The 13,374-nt window shown below is 35.8% G+C and overlaps 1 protein-coding gene across 2 annotated transcripts in view; it reads left to right on the top strand.

Moving 5' to 3' along the window:
* Positions 1–13,374, top strand: part of LOC110669488 (uncharacterized) — a 59,655-nt gene that overhangs the window by 16,900 nt on the left and 29,381 nt on the right. The window contains exons 6-7 of one of the 2 annotated variants that reach the window (XM_058150069.1): positions 4,941–5,007; positions 7,267–7,494. In XM_058150069.1, coding sequence (XP_058006052.1) covers positions 4,941–5,007; positions 7,267–7,494 — 295 coding nt within the window. The remainder of the gene's footprint in view (positions 1–4,940; positions 5,008–7,266; positions 7,495–13,374) is intronic. The other variant, XM_058150070.1, reaches the window with a different exon arrangement.

Below are 13,374 nucleotides of genomic sequence, written 5' to 3'. Positions count from 1 at the left end.
ATCTCTAAAGCCTACCAGTTCCCGTGTCACTGCGATCGCTGAGTCAAGTAAATCTACTACATGCCTTGTGTCTTCTTCATCCAAATGGGTTATTGATTCTCGTGCGATGCATCACATGACAGTAATTCTAGTCTTCTATCCGCTTTTCACCTAATCTCACTTCCTCATCATACTTTAGCTGATGGTTCTACTTCTTGTGTCATGGGTTCTGGAACTGCGAACCCGACTTCGTCAATTTCTTTGTTTTCTGTTTTGTGTCTACCAAAATTCTCTTTTAATCTACTTTCTGTTAGTAAACTTATTCGTACCTTAAATTATTCTGTTTCCTTTTTTCCTGACCAGTGTTTGTTTCAAGATCTTACGACGAAGCAGATTATTGGTAGAGGACGCGAGTCAGGTGGTCTCTACATTCTGGAAAATCATGTACCGCGGTCGCTTGTTTGCTCCAGTACCTTAACACCTCTTGAAGCTCATTGTAGATTGGGTCATCCTTCTTTGTCTACCATGAAGAAGCTGTGTCCTTAATTTCAGTCTTTATCAGTACTAGAATGTGAGTCGTGTCAGTTTGCAAAACATCATCGTTTGCCTTCTGTGTCTAGAGTCAATAAACGGGCTTCATCTCCTTTTGAGGTAGTTCATTCTGATGTTTGGGGTCCTTGTTCTGTTACATCTAAAACTGGATTTCGTTATTTTGTTACTTTTGTTGATGATTACTCTCGTGTTACCTGGTTATATTTAATGAAAAATCGTTCTGAGTTATTTTCTATCTTTTGTGCCTTTTGTAATGAAATCAAAACTCAATTTAATATTTCTGTGCGCATATTAAGAAGTGACAATGCCAAAGAATACTTTTCAGCACAATTTCAGCCTTATATGACACAAAATGGCATTCTTCATCAGTCTTCCTGTGTGGATACCCCATCCCAAAATGGCGTGGCCGAAAGAAAAAATCGTCATCTTCTTGAGGTAACTCGTGCTCTTCTTTTTCAGATGAAAGTACCTAAACACTTTTGGGCGGGGCATGTTTTTTGATCAATCGTATGCCGTCTTCTGTCCTTAATGGGGATATTCCTTATACTACTTTGTTTCCTACAAAATCTTTGTTCCCTATTGAACCTCGTATTTTTTGTTGTACCTGTTTTGTGCGTAATGTTTGTCCACAGGTTACTAAATTGGATCCAAAATCTCTCAAATGTGTCTTCCTTGGGTACTCCCGGCTCCAAAAAGGGTACCGTTGTTTCTCTCCTACTCTTAATCGTTATCTTGTTTCTGCAGATGTCACATTTTTTGAGTCCACTCCATTTTTTCCTCCATCATCTGTGTATGAGAGTCAGGGGGAGGAGGATGATCTCTTAATATATACTGTCCAACCAATGTCTAGTACTCTCCCACAGCCTATTCCTTCTGTCTCTAGACCTACTCGACCTCCCGTTGTTCATGTTTATTCCAGGAGATTGGAGATTCCTGACTCAGATCCTCCACCAGCTACTTCGTTGGGAGATCCTGTACCTCATACTGATCATGATTCTGATCTAGACTTACCCATTGCTCTTCGTAAAGGTAAACGTTCATGTACTTACCCTATCTCTTCTTTTGTTTCTTATAATCAATTGTCTTCTTGTTCTCGGTGTTTTGTTACTTCTTTAGACTCTGTCACTATCCCTAATACTATTAATGAGGCACTGTCTCATCCTGACTGGTGTGATGCTATGAAAGAGGAAATGGAGGCTTTAGATGCTAATGGTACATGGGAACTATTGCCTTTACCCACTGGTAAGAAAGCTATTGGTTGTAAATGGGTATATACAGTAAAGGTAAATCCTGATGGTTCTGTGGCTAGGTTAAAAGCACGCCTTGTAGCAAAAGGATATGCTCAGACATATGGGGTTGATTACTCTGATACTTTTTCTCCTGTAGCTAAACTTACTTCTATTCGCTTGTTTATCTCTTTAGCAGCTACATATGATTGGCCCCTGCATCAATTGGATATCAAGAATGCTTTCCTTCATGGTGATCTTCAGGAGGAGGTGTATATGGAGCAACCACCTGGGTTTGTTGCTCAGGGGGAGTTGGGTAAAGTTTGTAGGCTTCGAAAGTCTCTTTATGGCTTGAAACAAAGTCCTAGGGCATGGTTTGGGAGATTCAGTGAAGCAGTACAGGAATTTGGTATGCAAAAGAGTAAGTGTGATCACTCAGTATTTTATAGGCAATCTGAGGTTGGTCTAATTCTCTTGGTAGTCTATGTGGATGACATTGTCATCACTGGGAGTGACTCTGCAGGTATTTCATCTCTTAAAACCTTCCTCCAAACTCAGTTTCAGACCAAAGACTTGGGATTGTTAAAGTATTTCTTGGGTATCGAAGTTATGAGAAGTAAGAAGGGTATTTTCTTATCTCAAAGAAAATATGTCCTCGATCTATTGACAGAGACAGGAAAATTAGGTGCTAAGTCTTGTAGCGCACCAATGATTCCAACTTTACAACTGTTAGCAGGGGATAGTGAGTTGTTTGAAGATCCAGAGAGATGCAGGAGATTGGTAGGAAAATTGAACTACCTTACAGTCACTCGTCCTGACATTGCTTATGCCGTTAGTGTGGTAAGTCAGTTTATGTCTTCCTCAACTGTTGCTCATTGGGAAGCCTTGGAACAAATCTTGTGTTATCTGAAGGGCTCTCCAGGAAGAGGTTTGCTATATGGTAATCATGGGCATTTGAATGTTGAATGTTTTTCAGATGCCGACTGGGCTGGATCTAAGGTTGACAGGAGGTCAACTACTGGATATTGCGTTTTTATTGGAGGAAATTTGGTGTCTTGGAGAAGCAAGAAGCAGAGTGTAGTTTCTCGATCTAGTGCTGAATCCGAATACAGAGCCATGGCACAATCAGTATGTGAGGTAATGTGGATACTTCAATTACCAGATGAGACAGGTTTTAAGACCTCCCTGCCTGTGAAATTGTGGTGTGATAATCAAGCTGCTCTTCATATTGCTTCTAATCCGGTGTTTCATGAGCGAACCAAACATATTGAGATTGATTGTCACTTTATTCGTGAAAAGATTCAACAACAGATCATCTCAACAGGACACATCAAAACTGGAGAGCAGTTAGGAGATATTTTCACAAAAGCTCTGAATAGAGCTAGGATTGACTACATTTGTAACAAGTTGGGCATGATTAACATCTATGCTCCAACTTTAGGGGGAGTGTTATGGAAAGTCAATCACTATGTTATGGAAAGTCAATCACTATATTATTTTTCTGTATATTTTGTATTCTGTATTCCTATTTAGGATTTCTTATTTAGGATTTCTTCCTAATTAGTAGAACACAATTATAGGAATCAATTGTATATATATACTCATGTACAGATTAATTGAAATCAATAAGAATCATCTCTTTCTACAATACTCTTATGGACTCAAATGTTAAAGCTTGTTTATGGATAGAGAGAGCCACTGAAAGACCTTGGTTGATATGGAAAAGTTGTTAGCAAATTTAATTATCTCATAATCCCAAGACCAAACAACTTTTTTTGCAGTAAGTATGGTTAGCCATCTCCTTCGGGCTTCTTGTGACAATCATTGAAATGCAGTAATTTGCATTCTTAAGTATATTAAGGGGCTTCGACATAGGAGGGTATGGATTATGATGACAAGGGACATATTCTGATTGAGACTGGGTAAGATCTCCTTCCAATAAACAATCCACTTTAAGGTAGCATTCTAATCGAAGGGAATCTAATATCCTAAAAAAGTAAAAAGCAGGATGTAATGGCCAGATCAACTACAAAAGTAGAGTATTGAGTTATGGCTTTGGCCACATGCTAGGTTGTATGGTTAAAGCAACTTCTTAAAGAGTTAAAATGTGGAGGAGATTAATAAATGAAGCTAATTTGTGACGATCAGGTACCATTGCATATTGCTTCTAATCATGTGTTTCACGAAAGAACGAAACACATAGAGATAATCACTTTATCCGACAAAAGATTGAGTCACGATTGATTACTAATAGTTTTGTTAATTTAAATAAACAGTTGACAGAAATTCATACTAAATCTCTCCGAGGGTCTAGAATTGGTTCTTTTTGTAATAAGCTAATAGCATACAATATGTACACTCTAGCTTAAGGGGGAAATCATACTGGATTTGAAAGGCTTTTTTGCACTTAATTAGGAATATTATTTGCTTGTAATTAGGATTTTCTGTACTCTATTTAATCCCCAAGTTTTGAGGGAATAATTAAGCAATTCTAAATTCTTCTTGTTCTCTTCTCAAATTCAATTTTTTTTTCTCATGTCCATCACAATATTTTTATTATTATTTTTATATCACTATTTTTTATGAACAAATTTATGACATAAATTGATAGCTTAGTTGCATTTGAATTATTGAAAACAGTAGTTTAGATAGTACTAAATTCTCTTATCATAATAAAAATTGAATGTTAAAGGTAAGACTACCTGGGAGCAAACACTGTAGTTCAAATTTCTTTAATGACGAATTCTCTCCTCCAATATTTCAAAAAAAAAAAAGGAAAAAGAAAATTAACACAATAATTGCATAAAATTATGAATATTATGAAATTTTACAAGAAAAAGAAATATGTTTTGTATATACACACAAACACACTATGCGCACAATATGCATATACATACTAACAAAAATTTCTAGATTCATCCCTAGTCTACATATTTTATAAGTCACCTCTTATGGCTCACCTTGTCTCCCTAGCCGCTAGCCCCTTAGAAAGGAGGAAAAATAAAGGAAAGTTAGAAAGACTATATCACCTTATCCATTTAATAAAGGTATTATGGGAGTATATGAGAACATTATCCTTGAAATCTAAACATCTTGAAAAATGTAATGCTTGGCCTTTCTACTTTTGCAAGTTAGTTGATCTTATTCCTAATTTCCTTTCCTCATTATGTTACTTATTTGCAGGATAGTTCCAAACTTGGCCATTAGTAAGATTATATCACGAGAAAACAACAAAGTTCGCATACTTCAGGTATAAAATGATTTGTTTGTGTAATTATCCTTTTATTAATATAGTTCATTTACAAAGTGCCTGATGAGATGAAATTTCCCTTCTTTCTACTTGGCTAGGGTTAAACTAGGCAAATTAACCAATGGCCCTTGGATAAGTACGATAGATAACATTTAAGGGATAAACTGATAAAAGAATGCAAGCTTGTGACAAGTAGTGCTTCTAGCATTTCCAAACTCCTTAACATGCATGTAATTTATGTTAATACTCCCCGAGTAGTATTGGCCCTCTCTTTTGTGTTTTCACATGGTTATTATGTTGGAACATGGATATTATATTGTGTTACAGGTTCACCACTAAACTCTAACTTAACCCCATATAAATATTTAATTATTCTACTTAAGAGTAATTTTTTAAAAAATGTCAGATTTAAATTTGTGATTTTGAAGATAAAATGATAAAAAATATTAACCAAATAAATAATTATGTTATCCATCTTCAATGGTTGTTTTATGTGCATCTTGACTTGCCAACTCGTTAAATGAGTTGTGGACACCACTAATTTGGAGGAAATTTTATGTATTTCTCTGTAATTCAAACTTTTCCATGGATCCTACTTATACACAAGTATTTTAGGGAAATTAAAACAATAGGAAACTAATAAATACAATCGAGAAGAATAAATACAAATAGGAAAGAATAAACAATTAAATCCTACAAGTTAGGGACTCTAATACTCCCCTTCAAGTTGGTTAATGTATATTACACATGCCTAACTTGCAAACTCTAGTATGGAATAATTTGCTACTTAGAGTAAACATGTCGACCAACTGCTTATTTGAAGTCATATGAGAGACACTTAAAGATACATCACTATTTTCTCCTTTATGAAGTGTCAATCGATTCGATCATGCTGGACTGGATTATGCACTATATTGATAACAGTTGTTTGTTTATAATAACTTCATTTCCTCCATCAATTTTCGTAACCACAATAGCTCGCAGATACCTGTGTCATGGCTTTATATTTCGCTTTTGCACTGGATATTACTATCACATTTTGCTCAAGTGACTAGATTACCACCAATAAAGGTGCAATAACCTGATGTTGACCTCTTATCATCAAGAGATCTAGCCCCATCTTCATATGTAGAGACTTTTATTTGGAGATATCATGCTTTAAAAATAGAAGTCCTCTTCCAGATGAAGATTTCAAATATCTTAAAATGTGGAAGAAGCTTCTAAGTGAGTTTCTCGAAGATCATGCATATATTGGCCAGTAGACTCACTGCATAGGCTATGTTAGGGCTAGTATGAGAGAGATAAATCAATCTCTCAACTAACCTCGGATATTGCTCTAAGTCAACTGATTCACCAACTCTTGCTTGTAGTTTTGGATTAGTTTCATTAGGAGATTCTACAGGTTTATAGCCCGATATGCTTGTTTCGTCTAAGAGGTCCAGTGTATACTTTCTTTGAGAAATGTAAATTCCTCTATTCGTTCTGGCAACCTTTATTCCAAGAAAGTACTGTAATCTACCCAAGTCTTTAATCTCAAATTCCTGAGCTGGAAGTTATTTAAGATGGGCAATTTTTTTCTTATCATCTCCTGTCACAACTACGTCATCAACATAGATAATAAGCAGTATGATCTTGCCTTTATGGTGTTTAATAAATAGGGTATCAACATTGCTTTGGTGAAACCTAAAGGAAATCCTGGCTTACTAAATTTGTCAAACCATGCTCTCGGTGACTACTTCAGTAAAGGCGCGGAAGCACAAGGCAATCAAAATTAGACAATTTTAAAAATCAAACTACCTAGGTGACATGCAATAAATTCATTACATATTAAGCATCAAATATACATAATAAGGATGGTCACAACACTTTGTGACTTCAATTTGTCCTCTAGTGCATTTTGAATTAGGAAACATAGCATAATAAGAAATTAACAACCAAAGGCCTGTTACATTACAACCAATTGAAGTAATATAGCATCAATAGAATTGTAATTCCATTATAGCTATCAAACATAGCTGTAATGTCTTCTTTGATGTGGAGACGATGCATGCCATAACATGCATTGAAACACTATTAAACTTCCATAATTTGATGTGACAAAAAAAAACCTCACATATTTGTTAACAATTTAAAGAATTGAGCAACCATTTTATCTTCAATAGGAGTAATTATTTTCCATGGTTAGATATCTACTTTTTTTCTTTCGCAAACATTTGACGAGAAAAACTTGTATTGATTAAAGAATTTCCCATTTTGCAGGAAGGATGCAAGGGTCTGTTGTACATGGTTCTTCATGCACGGGTTGTTCTAGATTTATGTGAACATTATGAACAAGAGATTAGTTTTGAGCAAGTAGAGGGGGACTTTGACTCATTTCAGGGCAAGTGGCTTCTAGAGCAATTAGGAAGTCATCACACGCTACTGAAATATAGTGTGGAGTCCAAAATGCATAAAGATTCTATTCTTTCAGAAGCTATCATGGAGGAGGTACTTCAGCTTGACATTTTCAATGGATTTTCGCTCTTTAATCATTTTATGTAGAACTTCAGGATATAGTTTGGTATGATGGCATGAGTGCTTAAATTTTAAATGTTCCTTTCTGTGGAATGATGAGCACTATTTTGGCTTTATAAGGAAGTTGAGTTTATGAAATTACTTCTGTTTGAGAAGTTTTGAAAAGCAAAAAAGAAATTCAGTTGCCTAATTATGTTCTCAAGGCCAATGAACAAAAAAGTCAAATGTTTGCACCAATGTGCACTTTTATCCAAAAGTTTTAATTTTGGACTGGTTATCCAAAACTTTAAATTTTGAAAAAAAAAATTAGCCAAAATTGAAGATCAATTGACCAATTGACAACATTACACTTGAGCTATGTTTTTATTAATGCTTAACAGATCACTTGTGATCTTATTTCACAAAATCCTCACGTGCAAAATCAAATTCTCCCCAAATTGAATTTCAGTTTTGGCTAAAATTTCTTCAAAATTGAATGTTTTGAATAATTGGTGATATGACTTGGTTCAAATATTTGGCTTTTCTAGTCCAGAAGGCCTTTTTGCAAAGATTTTTGTGACTAATAGATGCTCACATGCTTCAATTATGAAATGACAGCCTTCAAGCGGACATTTATAGATAATTGTTATAGGAAGTCAATATAGATAATTGTTATAGGAAGTCAATCCTATAATTATGTAAATAATATTCTTTCTTAATTAGTTAGCTAATTAGTTAGTATAATTATTGGGTGATTAATTATAGGATCCTTTGTATATAAATACCTTGTATCTCATTTAATAAAATATACAGAAAAATATTCACTTCATGGTATCAGAGCCTTGTTCAAAAAGATTTTTTTTTTTCTGAGAAAACTATCAGAATCGTTACTGTGGAGTTAGGTCACCATCTCAAGGTGACATTTAAGTCTCATCGGCCCACCTAGGAAGGAAGATCCCTTGCCAGCGACCTTACCTAGAAAATCTGGTCACCAGAAGACCAGCGAGTGAGGTTGAAGCGCCAGTAGAAGCTCTTGTCGCCGTCCCACTCGCCAGTGCGTCCGACGTCCTCTGCCACTCCGATTGCTCTTGACGGCGTCGCCTTGGGTGTATACTGTATCCCTGTTAGTTGTTTTGCCATTGGGTGTCTTTGTGGAGATGATTTGTCTTGGTCCTATTGTTGGGTATGTTTTTGGCTTCTATTACACTGAACTGCTTTAAAATTGTGTCTTGAGCTGTGTTTGCTCTGTGTTTATTGGTTTAGGAAAGGAGATTTCTGTGATTTGCTGCTGTGAAAATTTTTTTGTAATGGTGAAAAGTAAAAGTGTAATAGCTGATGTGATTCCTGTGATGACTAAAATCGCGGAACACAAATTTAATGGTTCTAATTATCTGGATTGGAGTAAGATGGTTCAGGTTTATTTACGGAGTATCGATAAGGATGATCATCTCACCCAAGATCCACCTACTGATGATACAAAGCAAATTTGGATGAGGGAGGATGCTCTTTTGTTCTTACAAATTCAAAATTTCATTAACAGTGAGGTTATTAGGTTAATTAATCACTATAAGTTTGTTAAAGAATTGATGGATTATTTAGAATTTTTATATTCGGGTAAAGGAAATATCTCTCGTATTTATGAGGTATGTAAAACATTTTATCATGCAGAGAAACAAGATAAGTCCCTCACAGCCTATTTTATAGATTTTAAAAGGATCTATGGGGAACTTAATGTCTTAATGCCGTTTAATCCTGATGTGAAAGTTCAGCAAGTTCAACGAGAACAAATGGTTGTCATGAATTTTTTGGCAGGTCTGCCCCAGAGTATGAGGCTGCTAAATTTCAAATTCTTTCTGGTTCTGAAATTTCATCTCTGCATGATACTTTCTCAAGAGTACTTCGTACTGAAGCTCCCTAATTCTCTCAATCTGTTAATAGTGCTCTTGTTAGTCTTACTGATAGTGGCAGGCAAAGTCATAAAGGAGGCAATAAAAGAGGGTATAGTGGCAATAGGCGTAACCAGCATAGTGGGGAGGTTGCCCTTAATCGTGACTCAGGAGGAATTGAATGTTACTATTGCCATGAGCCAGGTCATACAAAAAGATATTGTCTGAAACTTCAGAATAAGAACCCATGATCTCGGATGGCCAACATAGTAGTTGATGACTCTTCAATAGCTCCTTCTGAGAAACAGTTTTAGTATCTGCTGAAGAATATGCACAGTTCTCACAGTATCAGGCCTCTCTAAAGTCCTCTAATTCCCCAGTCACTACAATAGCTGAGTCACGTAAATGTACTATATGCCTTGTCTCCTCTAAATGGGTCATTGATTCTGGTGCTACAGACCACATGACAGGTAATTCTAACATTTTGTCTACATTTAAACCTCATCATCCTTCATCCTCTGTTGTTTTGGCCGATGGGTCCAAGTTTTGTGTCATTGGTTCTAGCATTGCAAATTTCACACCATCCATTTCTGTATCATCTATTTTGTGTCTACCCAAATTCGCCTTTAATTTACTCTCTGTTAGTAAACTTGCTCGAGTCTTAAATTATAGTCTCATTTTTTCCTGATCATTGATTGTTCCAGGATTTACGACGAAGCAGATTATTGATAGAGGATATGAGTCTGGAGGCCTCTACGTCCTTGACAAACAAGTGCCAATATCTCTTGTATGTTCCAGTATTTTAACTCTTATTCAAGTCCATTGTCAATTGGGACATTCGTCTTTATCTGTCTTGAAGAAGTTATGTCCACAGTTTCAGTCTTTGTCAGTTTTAAATTGTGTCGTGTCAGTTTGCCAAACATCATCGTTTGTCTAAAGTGTCTCGAGTCAATAAACGGGCTTCATCTCCTTTTGAGTTAGTTTATTCTGCTGTATGGGGTCCATGTACTGTTATTTCAAACTCTAAATTCAAGTATTTTGTTATATTTGTTGATAATTATTCCCGTGTTACTTGGTTATTTTTAATGAAGAATCGTTCGGAATTATTTTCTATTTTTTGTGCCTTTTGTGCTAAGATTCAAAATCAATTTAATACGTCTGTGCATATATTGAGAAGTGATAATGCTAAGGAATATCTTTCTGGCAATTTTCAAACCTATATGTCACAAAAAGGTATTCTTCAACAAACATCTTGTGTTGATACTCCATCCCAGAATGGGATTGCTGAAAGGAAAAAATAGACATCTCCTTGAGGTAGCATGGGCACTCCTTTTTCAAATGAAGGTTCCCAAACAATTTTGGGCTGATGCAGTTTTTACAGCTTGTTTCCTGATTAATCGTATGCCATCATCTGTCCTTAACGGTGACATTCCTTATACCATTTTATTTCCTTCTAAATCTTTGTTTCCTATTGAACCTCGTATCTTTGATAGTTGTAATTGAGGTTATTTTTTTCATATTTACAAAGTTGTTAATACACAGATATATATATATGTATACAATCGTCTCCTATTCTATATGGATTAGAACTCTAATTCTACATGAATTAGGAATCCTATCCTATAGGAGTCAATCTCCTAATTGGAGTAGACTTCCTCATTAAGAAGACTTCTATAACACTCCCCCTGAAGTTGGAGCATATATATTAATTATGCCCAACTTATTACAGATGTAGTCAACCCGAGCTCCATTTAGAGCTTTCGTAAACAAATCTCCTACTTGGTCTCAAGTTTTGATGTGTTGTGTTAAGATAATCCCTTGTTGAAGCTTTTCCTGGACAAAATGACAATCAATTTCAATATGCTTGGTCCGTTCATGGAACACAAGATTAGAAGCAATATGGATAACAGCTTGATCATCACACCATAACCACGCAGGCAAAGAGGTCTTAAGGCCAACCTCATCTAATAATTGAAGTATCCATTCTATTTCACACACTGATTGTGCCATAGCTGTGTATTCCGATTCAGCACTAGATTGCAAAACTACGCTTTGTTTCTTACTTCTCCATGTCACTAAATTACCTTCAACAAAGACACAATATCCAGTAGTTGATCTTCTATCAGCTTTAGATTTTGCCCAATCTGCATCTGAAAAGCATTCAACATTCAAATGCCCATGATTACTATATAATAAGTCTCATCCTGGAGCTCTCTTCAAATAACACAAAATTAGTCCCAAAGCTTCCCAATGGGCAAAAGTTGGAGAAGACATAAACCGACTTACCACACTAACTGAGTATGCAATATCAGGACGAGTTATTATAAGGTAGTTCAATTTACCTACCAACTTCCTGTATTTTCTGGATCTTCAAATAGTTTACCATCCTCTGCTTCAAGTTGGAGGCTCGGGGTCATTGGTGTAAGGCAAGGCTTAGCGCCTAATTTTTTAGTTTCTATTAGTAGATCAATAACATACTTCCGCTGAGACAAGAAGATACCTTTCTTACTTCTCATAACTTCAATACCCAAAAAATATTTGAGTGGACCTAAATCTTTTGTATGAAACTGGGTCTGAAGAAAGTGTTTAAGAGATGAAATGCATACAGAATCACTTCCAATGATAACAATATCATTAACATACACTATCAGTAGAATTAGGCCAGTCTTGGACTATAAATAAAACACTGAATAATCGCACTTACTCTTTTGCATACCAAAATCTTATACTACTTTACTGAATCTCCCAAACCAAGCCCGAGGACTTTGTTTCAAGCCATAAAGAGACTTTCGAAGTTTGCAAACTTTACCCAACTTCTCTTGGGCAACAAACCCTGGTGGTTGCTCCATATATACCTCATCTTGGAGATCACCGTGAAGGAAGGCATTCTTTATATCTAATTGGTGTAAAGGCCAATCATGTGTAGCTGCTAGGGAGATGAACAATCGAACTGAAGCTAGTTTAGCTACAGGAGAAAAAGTATCAGAATAATTTACCCTATATGTTTGAGCATATCTTTTGGCTACAAGACGTGCTTTTAATCTAGCTATAGAACCATCAGGATTCGTCTTTACCGAGAAAATCCATTTGCACCCAATAGTCTTTTTACCAGTAGGCAAAGGCACCAGTTTCCATGTATCATTTGTATCTAAGGCCTCCATCTCCTCTTTCATAGCGGCACACCAACCAGGATGAGATAATGCCTCAATGACTGTTTTAGGAATTTTTATAGAATCTAAAGAGGTAACAAAACATTGAGAAGGAGAAGACAAATGATTATAAGAAAAAAAGAAGAAATAGGATAAGTACATGTATGTTTACCTTTACGAAGAGCAATGGGAAGATCTAAAGTAGGATAATGATCAGTGGTAGTAGCTGGATCTTTAGACGACGAAGATGTTGGAGGATCTAAGTCTGGAGTCTGCAATCTCCTTGAATAAATATGAATAACAGGGGGTCAGACTGAGACAGGGACAGAAGTAGCAGGAATAGGAGATTATGTTTGTTTAGCAGTGTAGACTAAAAGGTCATCATCCCCCCCCCCCCCCCCCCTTGATTCTCATACATAGATGTTTGAGGAAATAATGGAGTAGACTCAAAAAATGTAACATCAGTAGAAACAATGTAACGATTAAGAGTTGGAAAAAAACACCTGTATCCTTTTTGGAGCCGCAAGTATCCAAGGAAAACACATTTAAGAGACTTTGTATCCAATTTAGAAATTTGTGGACGAACATCTCGCACAAATCAAGTACAACCAAAGATTTTGGGTTCAACGGGAAATAATGATTTAGATGGAAATAAAATAGTATAAGGAATATCTCCATCAAGAACAGAAGATGTCATGTGATTGATTAAAAAATATGCTGTAGAAATTATATCGGCAAAAAAATGTTTAGGTACTGTTATGGAAAGTCAATCACTATATTATTTCTCTGTATATTCTGTATTCCTATTTAGAATTTCTTATTTAGGATTTCTTCCTAAT

The sequence above is a fragment of the Hevea brasiliensis genome, chromosome 7 (genome assembly GCF_030052815.1).
Source record: "Hevea brasiliensis isolate MT/VB/25A 57/8 chromosome 7, ASM3005281v1, whole genome shotgun sequence".
NCBI lineage: Eukaryota > Viridiplantae > Streptophyta > Magnoliopsida > Malpighiales > Euphorbiaceae > Hevea > Hevea brasiliensis.
Note: the sequence above shows the minus strand (reverse complement) of the source record. Positions and strands in the feature narration are given on the sequence as shown.